The 16,265-nt window shown below is 44.6% G+C and overlaps 1 protein-coding gene across 3 annotated transcripts in view; it reads left to right on the top strand.

The window, feature by feature from the left end:
* The window catches only part of Lcp1 (lymphocyte cytosolic protein 1), a 58,385-nt gene that overhangs the window by 13,181 nt on the left and 28,939 nt on the right, over positions 1-16,265 (top strand). For all 3 annotated transcript variants that reach the window (XM_059273330.1, XM_059273332.1, XM_059273331.1), the window contains 5 exons: positions 8,733-8,818; positions 9,913-10,076; positions 10,582-10,711; positions 13,048-13,180; positions 14,962-15,043. In XM_059273330.1, the coding sequence (XP_059129313.1) occupies positions 8,755-8,818; positions 9,913-10,076; positions 10,582-10,711; positions 13,048-13,180; positions 14,962-15,043 (573 nt within the window). In that variant the 5' untranslated portion in view covers positions 8,733-8,754. The remainder of the gene's footprint in view (positions 1-8,732; positions 8,819-9,912; positions 10,077-10,581; positions 10,712-13,047; positions 13,181-14,961; positions 15,044-16,265) is intronic.

The raw sequence follows: 16,265 nt of genomic DNA, 5'->3' as shown, positions 1-16,265 counted from the left end.
TCTACATATTAGTGAGATGAGGAAGTATTTGTCTTTCTCTGGCTGTCTTCAGGGTCATCTATGTTCTTGCACTGACAGATTTTTTTCTTCCTATTTTTTAAAAAGAGAGTAAATTTCATTGTGTTTATACTACTTATCACATTTGTACAACATTGTCTTTATCCAGTCATCAGTTAATGGACATTTAAATTGTTTCCATTTCTTGGCTATTTTTTCCTTTGAGACAACACCTCACTATGTTGCCCAGGCTGGCCTTTGACTTACTATCCTCCAGCCTCAGCCTCCCAGGTACTAAACTTAGTGTATGTCACCATGCCTGGCATTTCTTGGCCATCAAGAACAGTGCTGCCGTAACATGGGTGGGTGCATATCTCTTAACCTAATGTTTGTTTGTTTGTTTTGTCCTTTTGGTAAATACCTAATAGTGGGGTAGCTAGACCACATGATAGTTCCATTTTTAACCCCTTCAGCAATCTCCCTGGTCTTTATAACGGCTGTCCTACAACTTTGGTATTCTCACGTTCTCTGGTTAAGGATGTTGGTACAAACTCAGAAGAAAAATCGCAAAGCCAAAATTAATTTAAAGGTTGGAAAATAAACTCCTAAAGCAACATCTAAAAACAATAAGACATCTCCAGGGTGGGAGATTTATGAATTGAACAGCTCCTGTAGTTCCCTCTGAGATTAGCCCAAGAAAGGAGCAACTGTAATCGTATCAGAAAAGATTTAGGTTACATGGTACGGATATGAGACACCAGAGAGGTGATAGAGTTTCCTTATTTGGGTCTTTTTAAAGAAAATACTAGATGGCTCTCTTTCTGGGACAGTCTGTGCACTGTCTTGCCTAGAAGCTAGGAATGAACTGGATCAGCTTGTCTTTAACTGTGTGTGATGCCATCCCGGAAAATAGGTCCCACAGGCCACTTTGACAGCTCTCCTGCTCTCAACTGCTCCTCTGGGCAGCTGAGCAGGGGCCTCTGCCTGCGGTCCATGAGGAGATACATCTGGGACGATTCTATGTACTGATGAGGTAAGAGCAGGGACAGTGAGTGACTGGCCCCTGAGATCCAGGTCCCCTCCCCCACTTGCTCACATCTTAAGAGACACCTCTGGGGCACAGCCTGCTCTGGAGGGCACCCGTACCAGTTGCCTCCACACCAGCTTCGTTATCCTCTGCAAGCTTGCCGCTGATCTGCATGTCCTCTGGTCAGTCACTGAGTGGGATCTTGAAACTTTTCACGTAGAAGGGACTTCCTTTCTCAATTTATGGATGAAAAAACTGAGGCCCAGAGAACAAGCTGGAGGTTGATGTTACACAGGAGGAAGGCAGGGTCTACTCATGAGAGCCTGGACAGAACGTTCCCTCACTCCCTGGCCGTTACTTGGATGAACTTACTCATTTAGTGAATTGTACGGGCTGGTTTGGGTATTTGATATTTTTATTTGTTTATATATGTATTTCTGTATTTTGAGAAAGGGTGGTCCAGGCTGGCCTGGAACTCACCCTGTGACAAAGGCTGCCTTCAAACTCATGGAGATCTTCTTGCCTCAGTGTCCTGAGTGCTAGGCTTATCGGTCCATGTCCTGTCATGCTATTTTAATTTTAGATAGGCCTCTGTGTTTATTACTCCTAGCTAGTCTTTCTTTTATTTTTTTCATTCTCAGTGATATATGTTTAACCTTTTCACTCATTTGCTCATGAGCTCCAGAAAAGCCTCATTGTGTTAACCAATTGTGTTACATTTACCATCATCTATGTGTTACATTCAAAACTTGACATTTAACTGTAGGCTTCATAAAACCCTAGTTTTTGGGTCCTCCCTTCCTGTACTTCTTCCTGCATCTCCCAGCAACCAGAGCAGAGCTTTGTACAGGAGCATCTCGGTGGGGTGAATGGTGTTTGGTATTCAGTGTATTGATAGCAGTATATTGATAGTTATCAATTCTTTGAACAAATGTATTTGGCATGCCCTGAGCTTTCAGTGGGGAGAAGCGTGGTCCTGAAAAGTCCTTGTGCTGGACTGCAAGATGAAAAGTAGGGTGGGTTTCCAAGAGGCTAGGGCCTTCCCTAGACTCTGACGCCTACCTAGGGAAGGAGAGGTGGAGACACTAAGGTATGCTCAAACTCCAGCCTGGCGTAAATCCCCCTTGCCTCCAAAGCTTGGTTTGGGGACCTTGGTAGAGAGCAGAGGTTTTGGTGATGTACTGGGAAGGCTGGGTGAGGCAATGTGGTCTCTTGAGTTAGGGCTGGGATCTGTGTGCCTGGTTCTGTCCAGACCGCATCAGAAGCCCCTATGGCCAGCCTAGGGAGGCTTTCAGAGCCCAGCAGGGGGAGCTGGTGAGAGTGCCGTGATCTGCTTGCCAGTAGTGTTGACACAGGCCTCCTTTGTCTTCTTCCCTGAGGCCTTTAGGTTATAGGCTGCAGAGATAGGATTCTGTGCCCTGGAGTAGCCTGCAGGGAACTGGTGCATTTGCAGAAAGAAAGAAAGGAAAAAAAAGTCAAATTTGAGGCTTCACCTGATAGAAGGATTTGTTAAAAGTCCCTCTAAGTGCTCATTTATATTTGGGGCCATTTGTAATTGAACTCTTTTTTGGGGGTGGGGAGGGACTGTGTTTGGGTGTTTTGCCTGCATGGATGTCTGTGCACAAACTGTGTGCATGGTGCCTGTGGAAGTCAGAAGAGGGAGTTGAGCCCCCAGAACTGGAGTCACAGACAGTTGTGGGTGCTGGAAATCAAAGCCGAGTGCTCTGTAAGACCAGCCAGTGCTCTTAACCACGGAGACATTTCTCCAACACTTACAGTTGAGTTGTTTAAAAAAAGAAAGAAAAAAAAAAAAACACCAACAAACGGTCATTTTAAAACTGTAGTTTCAGGCCGGGCGGTGGTGGCGCACGCCTTTAATCCCAGCACTCGGGAGGCAGAGCCAGGTGAATCTCTGTGAGTTCAAGGCCAGCCTGGACTACCAAGTGAGTCCCAGGAAAGGCGCAAAGCTACACAGAGAAACCCTGTCTCGAAAAAAACAAACAAACAAACAAACAAACAAAAAAACCAAAAAACCTGTAGTTTCAGAGGCATCCTTTAGAAGAAAGGTAGGCATACAGAATTGGTATCCAAGGGTAAGTTGCTGTATCTTCTTCGTTAGCTGTTCTGAAAGTGTCCCTGTGAAACAGAAAGAGCAGGACCAAGCAAAAGCAAATTTTTTTTTTTCAGTTTGAAACTACAGAGTATTTGCTTTTGCCACAGAATCTTGTGACATTTTCGCTTCATTCCTTAGTCATCTTAAGCTGACACCGAATCCGGTACTGTCCGTGTTGCTCCAACGACGTGTTTCTGATTATTCACGGTTCACGGAGGTGTCTGGATGTTTTGTAGTTTTCCCTGTGGATGTCCTGAGGTTGCCGAGATGCCGCTGGAACTAAGCGTCAGACGTCTCCAGTTTTCCTGTAACTACAGAGTCAAGTTGCAGGAAAAGTGGGACACGGTCAGAAGAGTTCCTTGGTCATGTGATACTGGGTGACAGATGCCCTCGGACTCTTGCAGGTTGATAACTGGTCACAACTGTCCCTAACCTCAACACTGATGAACCCAGAGTGGCCTGTGAGTATCAGGACAGGCCACTCGCCCCTTCCTGCTGTTTTCATGATCAGTTCTGAAACTGAGAGATTTCTGCTCCCAAGTGTATACTCACTTAGAGGAACTGTTTTCTTCCATAAATCCCTCAGCACTGTGTTCTGTGGTAAACCCCCACAAATGGCTTCTACATTCAGACGTCAGGAAACTTGAGTCAAATCCTTTGGTAACAACTCATTCTCAGAATCACTGGCCATGACCCACCTGGGGAACACAGTGTCTCTGCAAGCAGAGACACAAACCAGGCCGTCTTTAAAGAAGGAGCAGACCCTGTCGCTTTTGCGGCTTGGGAGTTACTTGAGCTAAAGGATAGTCTTAAACATTAAAAAAAGAAAGAAAATGAAAAACTAGTGATCTCTTTAGGCAAATGTCTTGGGATTCTGCAGCGATTGATCTAAAGAGCTGAAACACTCACAGGAAGACTAGCAGCTGGACGTGACCCAGATAAATGATTTGAGATTTGTCTTCTTAGATCTGATCTGGGTAGTGATTCATAAATGAAGTTCCTGAACTGACTGCTGATTAAAATGGTTCCTGGCAGGACACCGTTAGATGACGCAGTCATTAGAAAGGGACATGTGGGCCGCTGAGATACCTCAGCAGGTAAAGGTGCTTTAGGCTCAGTCTCCCTACCTGGGTTAGATCCCTGGGTCCCACGTGGCAGAAGGACAGCAATGACTCCTTCAGGATGTCCTCTAACCCCTGAATGTTTGACGTGGCACACCTACACACACACACATACACCTCCGCCACCACACTAAATAAAATGCAGTTAAATGTTTTACCAAAAGGGAGGGCAGTGGGGGGCAGGGCTGGGAATACAGCTCAGTGGTAGAGCACATGATTAACATATATTAACCCTAGCACCAAAAAGAAATTAATCATTTGGGCCGTACTCAGTGCAGGGTCTATAAAAGCTGAGTTGAAAAGTACTCATTCATGGCCTGGAAGACACATTGTTTCTTCAGTCACCGTTTTGGGCTCCAGATGCCACAGCATGACCCGTTACGGCTGCCTCTATGGTGCTAGTTTGCAAAGTGACAGCTCCCCTAGGGACCTGCCTAATAGGTGATAAGATGTCCCACCCCTTCAAACGTGCATGCATAAAAATGGGCACAGTCCCCTCAGGCAGACACACAAGCTATGTAAAACATCTAAACTTAGAGGCTACCGCAGTGATGACCTTCTTAGATGTGGCTGGTCTGCAGGTTCTTACATTAATCACGCCCCGCCCCACTGTGAGGAAGTACTGTCTTTTGCACACTCCACTCAGTTCACTTAGGTGAAGGGCCTCCTCCCAGTCAAGGACTTCGCTTATCCTTTTAGAGGTAGCTTCACCCTCCCTCCTCTTCTCTGCATTGGGAACACCAAGCAGGCATGGCCTTTGAGCATCTGCACAGAGAAAGCATTTCCCGTGGTTATATGTCAGTTTTCTCAGGTATACATCAGGACGCTGTAATCACCCTCTGACGCTCCCCTGTCTCTAATAGTGGGGTTGTGCTCCTAGGTCCTACTGCTCAGTGTGAAGGGAAAGGAGACAAGGCAGTCTGTTCAAGTCTGGCCCTACAACAGCCTGCAGTAGTCACGGCGACTTCAGCTGTCAACACTAACCTCCCTCTCAATCTGCTTTGTACACTGCATAAACCCACTTTTCTTTTTTTGAAGCCATGGGGCCACTGAGATGAGCATTTTTAACATGAACTTGTTCTCACTGTTTGCATCTCCAAGTTTACCCTCTCACTTATAAGCCTCCCACGAGAACATTATTAGGTGTTATAGTAGGTGTTTGTTCGTGACCAACATGCTGTGTTTTAAGATAACCAATATTTCCTTTTAAGGTCTTAGTTTGGATGAGCTATGTAATCTGAGGAGACATGCATTATTTATGCTAAAATATTTTTACTCTGCTATACCATGATCTTTGGAGGGTTTTTTAGATTTTCTTTTTTAACCCAATGCTATGATTCTTCTGTTGCTTCTATGGCTCTGTTCTTTAAAAATTATTTCTATTTTTATTTATGCACATGTGTGTTCCTGCATGAGTTGGTGCGCACCACATTTGTACAGGTGAGGCCAGAGGACATTGGGTGTCCTGGACTTGGAGTTACACATATTGGTGAACTACCTGATGTGGGTGTTGGGAACTGAATCCAGGTTCTCTGAGGGAGTAGCGCATGCTCTTAACTGCTAAGCTAGCTCTCCATTTCCCTTGGTTCTGTTTTGGCACAATGCAATCTCATTCCTATTTTTACTTAAACGTCTCAGGAGTCTCTTACAGTGTTCAGGAAATTGACACTCTTCTGCACAAACATAGTGCCAGGTTTGGATTCCACGATCTGTTTACTTGCCACATGCTTAGTATCAGTGCCATGCTTTTCGGTAACTAACTGGGTCACACTTCACTTGAAATAAAGGGCAGGACCCGGCTCATAGTAGGCATCCGCAAAATATGTGCTGAATGTAAGAACCTATCTCATCCCATGAACACGATGAACACCCGTGAACCAAGTATAAGGTGTCTAACAAGTGTAGCCTGCCAGCTGCATAGAGCCAGACCAGCTGTGACATCCAGGAATTGCTACAGTGTGATGGGCAGACCCTGCTATGAACGTGTGTGTGTGTGTGTGTGTGTGTGTGTGTGTGTGTGTGTGTGTGTGCAGTGTTGGTAAAAAGGAGAGTCGAGCCACCTCAGTCACAATCATTTAGTAAAGTCACAACTGTCCTGTAACAGCAGCCTCGATTGCGTAACACAAAGAAGTGCCAGCTTCCTCTTCTGCAATTCCCAGACAGGCCCACAAGGTTGAAGTTCAAATCCCCTGCTAGCTAGCTATTTGAGATACTTAATGAGTGACTGCTGAGCAATGAGCAAGTGGAGAGAATGAGTGTCTACCAGGAGTGTGAAGGTGTGGAGCCTAGGTAGACAGCAGGAGGAAGGGAGTGAATGGAGAGCTGGAAGGTTGCTGAGATTAGCTTGTGTACTCTATAAAATGGAAATCCTCATGATAATGTACAACTCTATAAAATGGAAATCCTCATGCTAATGTACGCCGTCAGCGTACACTGGAGTCATCAAGGGACAATCAAACATGGTATTTACTGCACCCCACAAATGCCCTCTTCTTAATGCCTGATAAGGATTTTGCTATGAGCCCGCAGCTGTTTTAGCGTTAGCTTGTAGAGAACTAGTTTGATTTTCAGCCACTTGTAGCAAAGGAGACAGGTTTTAGGCATCCATTAACCGCTGAAGTTCCTCACTGCATCCTCTTGCCACATGCATCTTGGTTTACTCTCTCTGGACTTGGAGATACTTGGTTCAAATGAGTTTTGGAAAAAGTGATTGTAAGAGGAGGGATGGAGATGGAGAGGGGATGGAGGGAAGGCGTCCTCAGGTCTCTGGTATAGTCCCCTAGATGCATAAGGTGACAAGGAGATAAGAATACATGGGATAGGGGACACTCTGATCTTCTCAGACAACACTCTCGGGTTGTTAGTTTTATTTGTTTACTTTTGTGGTCTTGGGCGCTTGTTTATTTTCTTTTACGTATAAGAATTTTGTTAACAAAAGATTGCCTAGGGTAACAAAAGCTTGAAGCTACTGCCACTGCATGCCACTGTATGTCACTGCATGCCACTGCATGTCACCACATGTCACTGCATGTCACCGTGTGCCATTGAATGTCATTACATGTCACTTCATGTCATTGCTTGGCTGGGAAGTTCCACTCATATTGGTAGATAATGGATGCAGATCTTTCAAAGCTGAGTGTGGTGTAGTTTGACCTGTAGGTTTTAGTGTTAAAACGTTTGCTTTTTTGTGTCAGTTATCATTGAGAACAAATACAGCGCCACAGAACGATGTGAAAATGTTAAAGAAAAAAAGGAAGTCGCTTTAAAGTATCTTTCCCACAAATTTAAGACAGTTTAAGATAGGTGATTTTGTTACAATGGTCAAAATGAAACTGTAGTTAGAAACATTCCATCTGCCAACTTCTCACACTATTTACAGCCTCCCCAACAGGAAACCCAGCGGGCTTCCATGGGCTCCCAATGATGTATGTTGACATGTGTGGATTAGCAAGGGGCTCCCCGAAAGACATCTGTTTTCTGTTTCATTCTCTTTCTGCCCACTAGAGGGCAGCAGTGACTGAAAGGGTTAGCAGGTTGGTCAGCAAGCTTTTCTGAGAAAACACGTAAAATGTGCTTCAGATTTTCATATATGAATTCTTAGAAAGTCACCTCCTTCCTTAATCCTTGACTATGTATGGTCAAACTTACACATAGAACTCTTTGAATTTATGAAGCATCTCTATTGGCTTGGCCGATAGATCATGATGATGTTTACAAAGATAAGTAAAAGTTAAGTGTTTTAATTGTTTATCTCTATGTGGTAAATTACTCCAAAATATAGTAACCTTACCACCTCTTTCTCTGCTCTTTTTTTTTTTCTTGGTTTTTTCAAGACAGGGTTTCTCTGTGTAGCTTTGTGCCTTTCCTGAAACTCACTTGGTAGTCCAGGGTGGCCTCGAACTCAGAGATCCGCCTGGCTCTGCCTCCCGAGTGCTGGGATTAAAGGCGTGTGCCACCACCGCCCAGCTCTTTCTCTGTTCTTTGTAATGTTGGCTCAGAGTTCAAATGGGCCAGAAGGTCCACAGTTGACCAGCTGCTGGGTGAACCCTGTAGCTAGGAGTTCATGAGGGGCTGGTATGTAGCTCTCCTTCACTGGCTTCCTTATGCGAACAGGAGGAAGGATGAGTAGCCCAAGAATGAACATTTTAAAGTAAAAGAGGTGGAAATCCCCAGTCCTGGGCATCCCTTCCACCACCCTCTGCTGGTCACAGAAATCCTGAAGTCAGCCCCGATTCAAGGGCCCAAAATAAGCACTTCCTCATCATGTGAGACGCTGTCTCCATGCAGGGAGGGAAGAAATTGTAGACAGCTGTCTTGGAGGACCCCACATGAGAGGCTGGGACATTTTGAAGGATGGCTACAGGTCACGGAGGGTGAGGAAGAACGTGTCTTCCTCGAATAAACAGGATCTGTTCTGAAGACGTCGTAAGAATTGAGATGCACGGCGCTCACTCCTAGGTTCTCTTTCTCCTAGGTCTGTCACCTGAGCAGTGAAAATGGCCAGAGGATCAGTGTCTGATGAAGAAATGTTGGAGCTCAGAGAGGCCTTTGCCAAAGTTGGTGAGTGGCCCTGGAACCCCTTTGTACCATTCTCTACCAAGCTGCTTCATGAACTGGTTAAAGCAGAGGTCCTCAACCCTCTCACAGCGGTCACCCAAGGCCATCAGAAAACACAGATATTAATATTATGATTACAGCATAATAATAGCAAAATTACTGTTATGAGGCAGCAACGGAAGTGATTTTATGGCTGGGGGTCACCACAGCATGAGGAACTGTATTAAAGGGTCACGGCATTAGGAAGGCTGATGACCCAGGAGAGCTGATTTCTGAAAGATGTGCTTGAGAAAAACACTTCCTTCCTAGTTAGAGTGGAGGACCTGGACTCTGACCTTTCCTGCAGATGTTCCCTTCCCTTCATTGTTTACATTTTGCCTGCTCTCACTTGGGTTCCTTTATTTTAATATTCTTTTACTCCTTATCGTCAGTTTGTGGTTTACTTTTTAGTTTCTATAAGAACTCCTAAAGATTGCGGAAGGGGCTAGAGAGATGGCTCAGCCAGGAAAGTGTCAGCCACTCACGCGCGAGGACCCAAGTTCAATCCCCAGCTCCCACATACAATGCTTGGCATGGTGGCAGTGGCTTGTAATCCTAGCCCTGGGAAGGCAGAGACAGGTGAATCTCTGGGCCTCACTGGCCATCTACTCTAGCCAATCGGTGAGCTCCAGCTTCAGGAGAACTCTTTCTTGAAAAACAAGATGGCTCCTGAGGAACAACACCCAACATTGCCCTCTGCCCTCCACATGTATGTGCACACACACACACACACACACACACACACACACACACACACATGAACTTGCATACACGCCCTTTTATGTGTGCATTCATGTGTGAGTTTCTAAATATCATGTTACTGAAACCTCTGCTTTGAAATTATGAGTCTTTTACCGTGGTTGTTGGAAGCAATGTGATTGTCTGGATCCGATAGCCATCCAATGAGCCTCCTGGCAGATTTTTGCCTCTATCTGGGTCAGGCTGAAACCCAGGACTGGTCATCTCCCTCCAGCCCCACCTGTCATTTGGTATTCTCTTGCCTTTCTAAAGGCTGTGCCTGAGTTACCCCAAAGCCTCACTGTATCTTTGTGTTACAGATACTGATGGCAACGGATACATCAGCTGTAATGAGCTGAATGACTTGTTCAAGGCTGCCTGCCTGCCTCTGCCTGGGTACCGAGTGAGAGAAATCACGGAAAACCTGATGGCCACGGGTGATCTGGACCAAGATGGAAAGATCAGCTTTGATGAGTTTATCAAGGTGAGCATGATACTGAATCCAAGATGGTACATTTGAAATTTGAACTCAGTGTCAACAAATATCCAGAGTGACGACCCTTTCCTTCCTGGTTTGTTATAGTCTTACCCTTGTGCTTTTCTTGACTATAGCTTGCATTTTTAAAAATGCCTTAATCTAGCTCGGTGTGGTAGCCCACTTCTGTAATCCCTGCACTTGGAACCTAAAACAGGAGGATTTGCTTTGAGTTCAAGGGTAGCCAGGGCTACATAGTGAGTACCAGGCCAGCCTAAACCAAGACCCTGTCCAAAAAGAAAATTAGCTGGGCAGTGGTGGTGCACGCCTTTAAATCCCAGCACTTGGGAGGCAGGGCCACGTGGATCTCTGTGAGTTTGAGGCCAGCCTGGTCTACAGAGTGAGTTCCAGGACAGCCAGGGCTGTTACAAAGAGAAATCCTATCTCAAAAACAAACAAACAAACAAGTAAACAAAATAAAACCAAATGAACCAAAAACATTACGTTTTTACAGGTCTTCCATGGTCTGAAAAGCACGGAGGTTGCCAAGACCTTCCGGAAAGCTATCAACAAAAAGGAAGGGATCTGTGCGATCGGCGGCACCTCGGAGCAGTCCAGCGTTGGCACCCAGCATTCCTATTCAGGTAAGCTGTGCTGATGGGTGAGGAGCAGAGGCAGAGCGGGGGAGAGTTGAGATCGGAGGAGGATAAAATGAGGAGAGAGGACCCAGGCTTTCTGGGGTTACAGAGTCAAATTTTGGTATGCAAACCAGAGAGATAAAAGCCAAGAAGCACCACACCTGGGTGGATAGAAACTATCTTCCCACGTGGGAGTGGGCCAGTGCCAGGCACAGGACACAGGAGTCCCGAGCCCCGGGGAACTTCCTGTACTGAGTGATCTCATTTACATTTCAAGTATGCTTTGAAAGCTGCCAAAATTCCTTTAAACATCTCGTGGGCAAAATGAGTTCTTTGAGTCACTGTCTTCAGTATAATGATTATTCTTTTTTTTTTTTTTTAAGATTTTATTTATTTATTATGTATACAGTGTCCTGCCTGCACGTATGCCTGCAGGTCAGAAGAGGGCACCAGATCTCATTACAGATGGTTGTGAGCCACCATGTGGTTGCTGGGAATTGAACTCAGGACCTCTGGAAGACCAGTCAGTACTCTTAACCGCTGAGCCATCTCTCCAGCCCTAATGATTATTCTTAACGCCTGCTGAGTGGTCAAGAACTACTGATTGGGAAGAGAAGCTTGATATTTTTTCCAAAGGCTGATATGAAGCAGCCTTAATGAAGCTTCTGATATCCCAAATGGTGCAGTTACTCAACATTTCCCAAACTTTAGTTTTCCAAAAGATGGTTCAATATTAAAGATAAGTTTGTAGATAAGCATTGCTTGCAGTTGAGGAGACAAAGTTGAGCTTTTTTTTTTTTTATTAAAAATGTATTTTATTATTTCTTTGGGAATTTTATGTGATGTATTTTGAACATACACACCTCTCCCCCGACCCCTCCCATCCTTTCCCACTCTAGTTGGAGATTTCTTCCTTTTTTCTTTGTCCATTGAGTCCAATCTGTGTTGCCCGGTTAGTCTTGGGAGCGGGCCCTGCCCTGGTATGTGGTTGTCACATCATTATAGAAAGTGGACTCTCCCTCTCCTGGGACAGCGGTGGGATTTCGTGGCCGCATTCCCCCCTCTATGCTGGGATTTTGTCTGGCGGCCGCCTGCTCAGGTCTTGTGCCTGCGGTCTTAATCACCACGTGTTCACGTGTGCAACTGCCCTGTCCTGTCTGGTACACACTGTTTCCTCGATGTTAGCAACCAGCCACCTCGGGCTCTTGCGATCTTTCCAGCCCTCTTCTGAGAAGATCCTGAGCCTTGAGGGTAGGGGGTGATCTCTATGTCCCATTTAGGGCTGAGCATTCCACAGTCTCAGATTCTCTGCAAGTTGACTGGTTAGGAGTCTCCGCGTTGTCGTCTACTGGCAGCTTCTCTTAGGACTGAGAGATGCTCTAATCCGTGGGTGTAGCAATATGTCCTAAGACTCAGTTTCGTACTGTGTCCATTTAGCAGAATAAGAATGTATTCTCTCCTAGAGCCTGTGGCCTAACCAGCCGCAGGTTCCTGGCCCCTTTAACAGTGCCAGGTGTGGGTTCCCTCTCATGAAGTGGGTCTTAGATCCAGTTTTCAAAAGTGGTTGGTGACTCCCATCACGTTTGTGCCGCTGTCACACCAGTGGATCTGTCTTATCAGGCCAGCTGCTGCTGTAGCTTGCGGGATTCTGAACGTACTCAGTCTTATCTAGCCTTGTATTTTCAAATCTAGGAACTTTTCAAGCCTTCACTGTGTCAAACTCCAACATAAACCTTCAGGATAACAATTCATTATGCAGTCTTTACCAAGTTCCAGCAATTCAAAATTCCTCTGAGAGACACTTGTGTTTTCATTGACAAACAGTTGTGAAACATGGTACTAGGGAAGAAGGCAGAGCATCAGGTTTTACTAAGACTTTTAAGATCAGCTCATTATAGCTTTGCTTGTAGGAAGGAAGAATTCTATCACAGGTGATTTCATTTCCTAGTCATTTCATTATAACTGTAAAAAAGCCCAATGATCCTATAGTGACATACAACATTTAAATTAGTGGGCTACACAGGCAGGATCTTGAGTTTTATCCTGTAAATATCAAACTGCATTTATATTTAAGTTACATCCACACAAAATATTTTATTATTTATAATTATCCAAATATAATGTGCATTTTTTATTCTGTTCTAAATCTTTAATTGTATCTTTATTACTAGATTCAGTGCTCGCATCTTAAGGGATCTCTGATTTTTAAAACTAGTAAATCCAAGGTGATGACATGGTAGCCTGGGTAGCCTTGCTATTACTCTTGGGCATGAGAATGTGAGGTCCACGTGGATATCTGGTTTTCATATTGCATGTAAGTCACTTCAATTCTTTATTTGTAGAGGAAGAAAAGTATGCCTTTGTCAACTGGATAAACAAAGCCCTGGAGAATGACCCAGACTGCCGACATGTCATCCCCATGAACCCGAACACCGATGATCTCTTCAATGCTGTGGGGGATGGCATAGTTCTTTGGTAAATGAAGGTTCCTTCTTGATTTCCATAGACTACCCACCCCCCACCTTTTTTTTTTTTTTTGAAGTATCAGTAGCTGAGTGTGTTTACTGTAGGCCATTCTTTTGATGCTTATGTGTGTGGGGTACTTTTATGGACTCTACTTGACAGGGTACAGGAGAACTAACTAACTTCAGAAGCTAATTGTAGTGCAATCCGTAAAGCTGCTGTTGTTTCCATAGAGAGAAGAGACACAAAGTATAAAGATGATCTTGTACATAAACCAAGACCCAGTGATTCCAGGCCAGAGCAGTTACTTTTGGGGGGACTGTGTCATTCTGCTTCATCTGATCATGGCCTACCCTGGATAGACTGGAGAAGGGACACAGAGCAGTGGAAGTTTGTTTTAAATATGCGTGAATGTGCACACATAGACACTTAAGCATGTGCACACACATGACAAAGTTATGAAAATATATGTTGAAAAGTGACAATGAAAGATGGTTGATTAAAAAATGATTTCTCACTAAAAGGAAATAGTCACTCACATTTTCCAATTTTTTTTATTTACTTTGTTGGGGGACTGTGAGATTGGTCATTGGGTCAAGGCACCTTCCACCAAGCCTGATGACCCGAGTTCAACCCCCAGGAGGAGAGAACCGACTCCTGCAAGTTGTCCTCTGACTTCCACAATGGGCAGTGACACATGCAGGCTCACACACATGCATGGAAATAAGGAAAAGTGTTTACACTTTTCTGGTTCTGTTCCTTCTGGATGTATTTCCCCAGGGGGTCGAACTCAGGGCTTCCCACGTGCTGGGCAGGGACCCACTGAGCCACACTTCCTTTTGCCGTTTTTGACAACTTCAAGACAGAGTCTCAGGAAGGTGGCCAGGCTGGCCTTGAACACATTCCCTAGCCCAGACAGGCCTTGGACTTGAGATCCTCTGGCCTGAGCCTCCTGAGTAGCTGAGATTACAGGCCTGTACCATGAAGTCTGACTTCCTTTTGGAGGTTGGATTTTCATTTCCTTTCTTTATATAAAATAGAGGTTGCTAAGATCATTCATTTTTTTTGCCCTATTGAAGATTAAACAAACAATAACTTGGACAAAATCAGTTTTTCGTAAACAACAATCACTTGCTTTAGATGTCTGATCAAGGTATTAGATACTTAAGTGAGAAGAATTTGTTGCACATTGACCAAATGACTACAGAATGATAGGACAAGCCATTATATGTTTAGTTAAAGGAATTGATCAGACACCAAATGGGAATGTAGATATAATATAAACCCAGAAATATATCACCAGTCTCTTGCATAGTCGAGACAATTTACAAGGCTAAGAAAGTCATGGGGGATTTGCTTTAGCAACCCATCTAGAATTCAGTGATGGTCTGAGGCATCAGTTCTCAACCTGTGGGTCATGACCCCTGTGGGGTTGCATATCAGATAGTTACATTATGATTCATAACAGTAGCAAAATTACAGTCATGAAGTTACAATGAAAATAACTGTATGATTGGGGTCACCACAACATGAGGAACTGTATCAAAGGGTCGCAGTGTTAGGAAGGTTGGGAACCACCTTCACTTGTTAACTCACTGCCTTGTGATAGCTTCATGAACATTGCCGGTTCCCACTGAGTCCAGATCTAACCACAGTGACACAACTCATTCTCACTGTGGGTAAATAGGTGTTGCTGACGTGTCCAGTTAAGGTCCTGCTAGAATTTAAATCCAATCCCACCGACTCTGTTACTCAGAGGGCTGCTCTCTTTAATTTTATTGTTTCTCTTCCAGTAAAATGATCAACCTGTCAGTGCCAGACACGATCGATGAGAGGACAATCAACAAGAAGAAGCTCACACCCTTCACCATTCAGGTTTGTCTCTCTATTGCTAAGCAAGCCTGGTGCCGGCTTGGTGCGAATGCACGCCATCACTGCTGAGTCAGCTTTCCACAAGCATGCCGCCTTCCTTCCCCACACATAGGCCTTGCCTGATGGTTCGCACAACCCCTGGGTAGAAGGACACATTTCTGGCTTGTGTTTATTGGTGGAGCAGTCAAGAAAGGAGGCTGGGGTGTGTTGGTAGCTGGGTTTGTTTAGGCCACTTAAGAATAAACTTCACAGCTGGGTGGTGGTGGCTCACGCCTTTAATCGCAGCACTCGGGAGGCAAAGGCAGGCAGATCTTTGTGAGTTCAAGGCCAGCCTGGGCTACGGAACGAGTTCCAGGACTCTGTCTCAGAAAAAAAAAGAATAAACTTCACATTGGCTGTAATTGTAGCTCAATCTTTCCTTACCAAGTCACCTTTGAATTGATGCTGAATGTACAGCTTTAGCTGAAAAGACAAAACTTTCTAAGCAGGGAAAGGATGAAAAACAGAAAATGCTCTGGAGGCCTCCACAGCGCTGCTGACACAGCCAAGAGTGGAATAAATTCAACCTGCTTCTACCCCTCCCCTTGTTGATTAGCTGATTAGCCAAATAGTCACCAGCAGGAAATACACTGTGTTTCTCTCTTAAATGTTCCAATATTTTAACATCATTGTAATTCTCTAGCTCAGGAACCATGTCTAATGCCTTACATCATGAATAATCAGTTATCTCCTGTTTGGACTTAAGCAACCCTAGCTCAGCAACCATGTTTAATGCCTTACATCATGAATAATCAGTTATCTCCTGTTTGGACTTAAGCAACCCTAGCTCAGGAACTATGTTTAATGCCTTACATCATGAATAATCAGTTATCTCCTGTTTGGACTTAAGCAACCCTGTGTACTTTTGAAATGGAAGTCTAACCAAGTTGGGAACAAGAATTGAACATACGAGAATGCACTTAACATTAGATTTCTTCATAATCTTGACTGTAATAGACGCAGTATTTTTTATTCACTATTTGGAATGGTTGGGAAGGACTTTCTGGTAGAGTTGGTTCTTAATGTATCTACATACAAAAAAGCTTCTCTACTGTGACATTGACCACCTTCCTTCATGGGCCCCAAAATGGGCCGTAAGAGATCAACACCCCAACCATATGAGCTACACTAGATGCATGCATGGTTAGTGTATACCTGGAACCTGCATACATGTGTACAGATGCAA

This window comes from Peromyscus eremicus, chromosome 9, assembly GCF_949786415.1.
Source record: "Peromyscus eremicus chromosome 9, PerEre_H2_v1, whole genome shotgun sequence".
Lineage (NCBI taxonomy): Eukaryota > Metazoa > Chordata > Mammalia > Rodentia > Cricetidae > Peromyscus > Peromyscus eremicus.
This window is presented reverse-complemented; position numbering and strand designations above follow the sequence as displayed.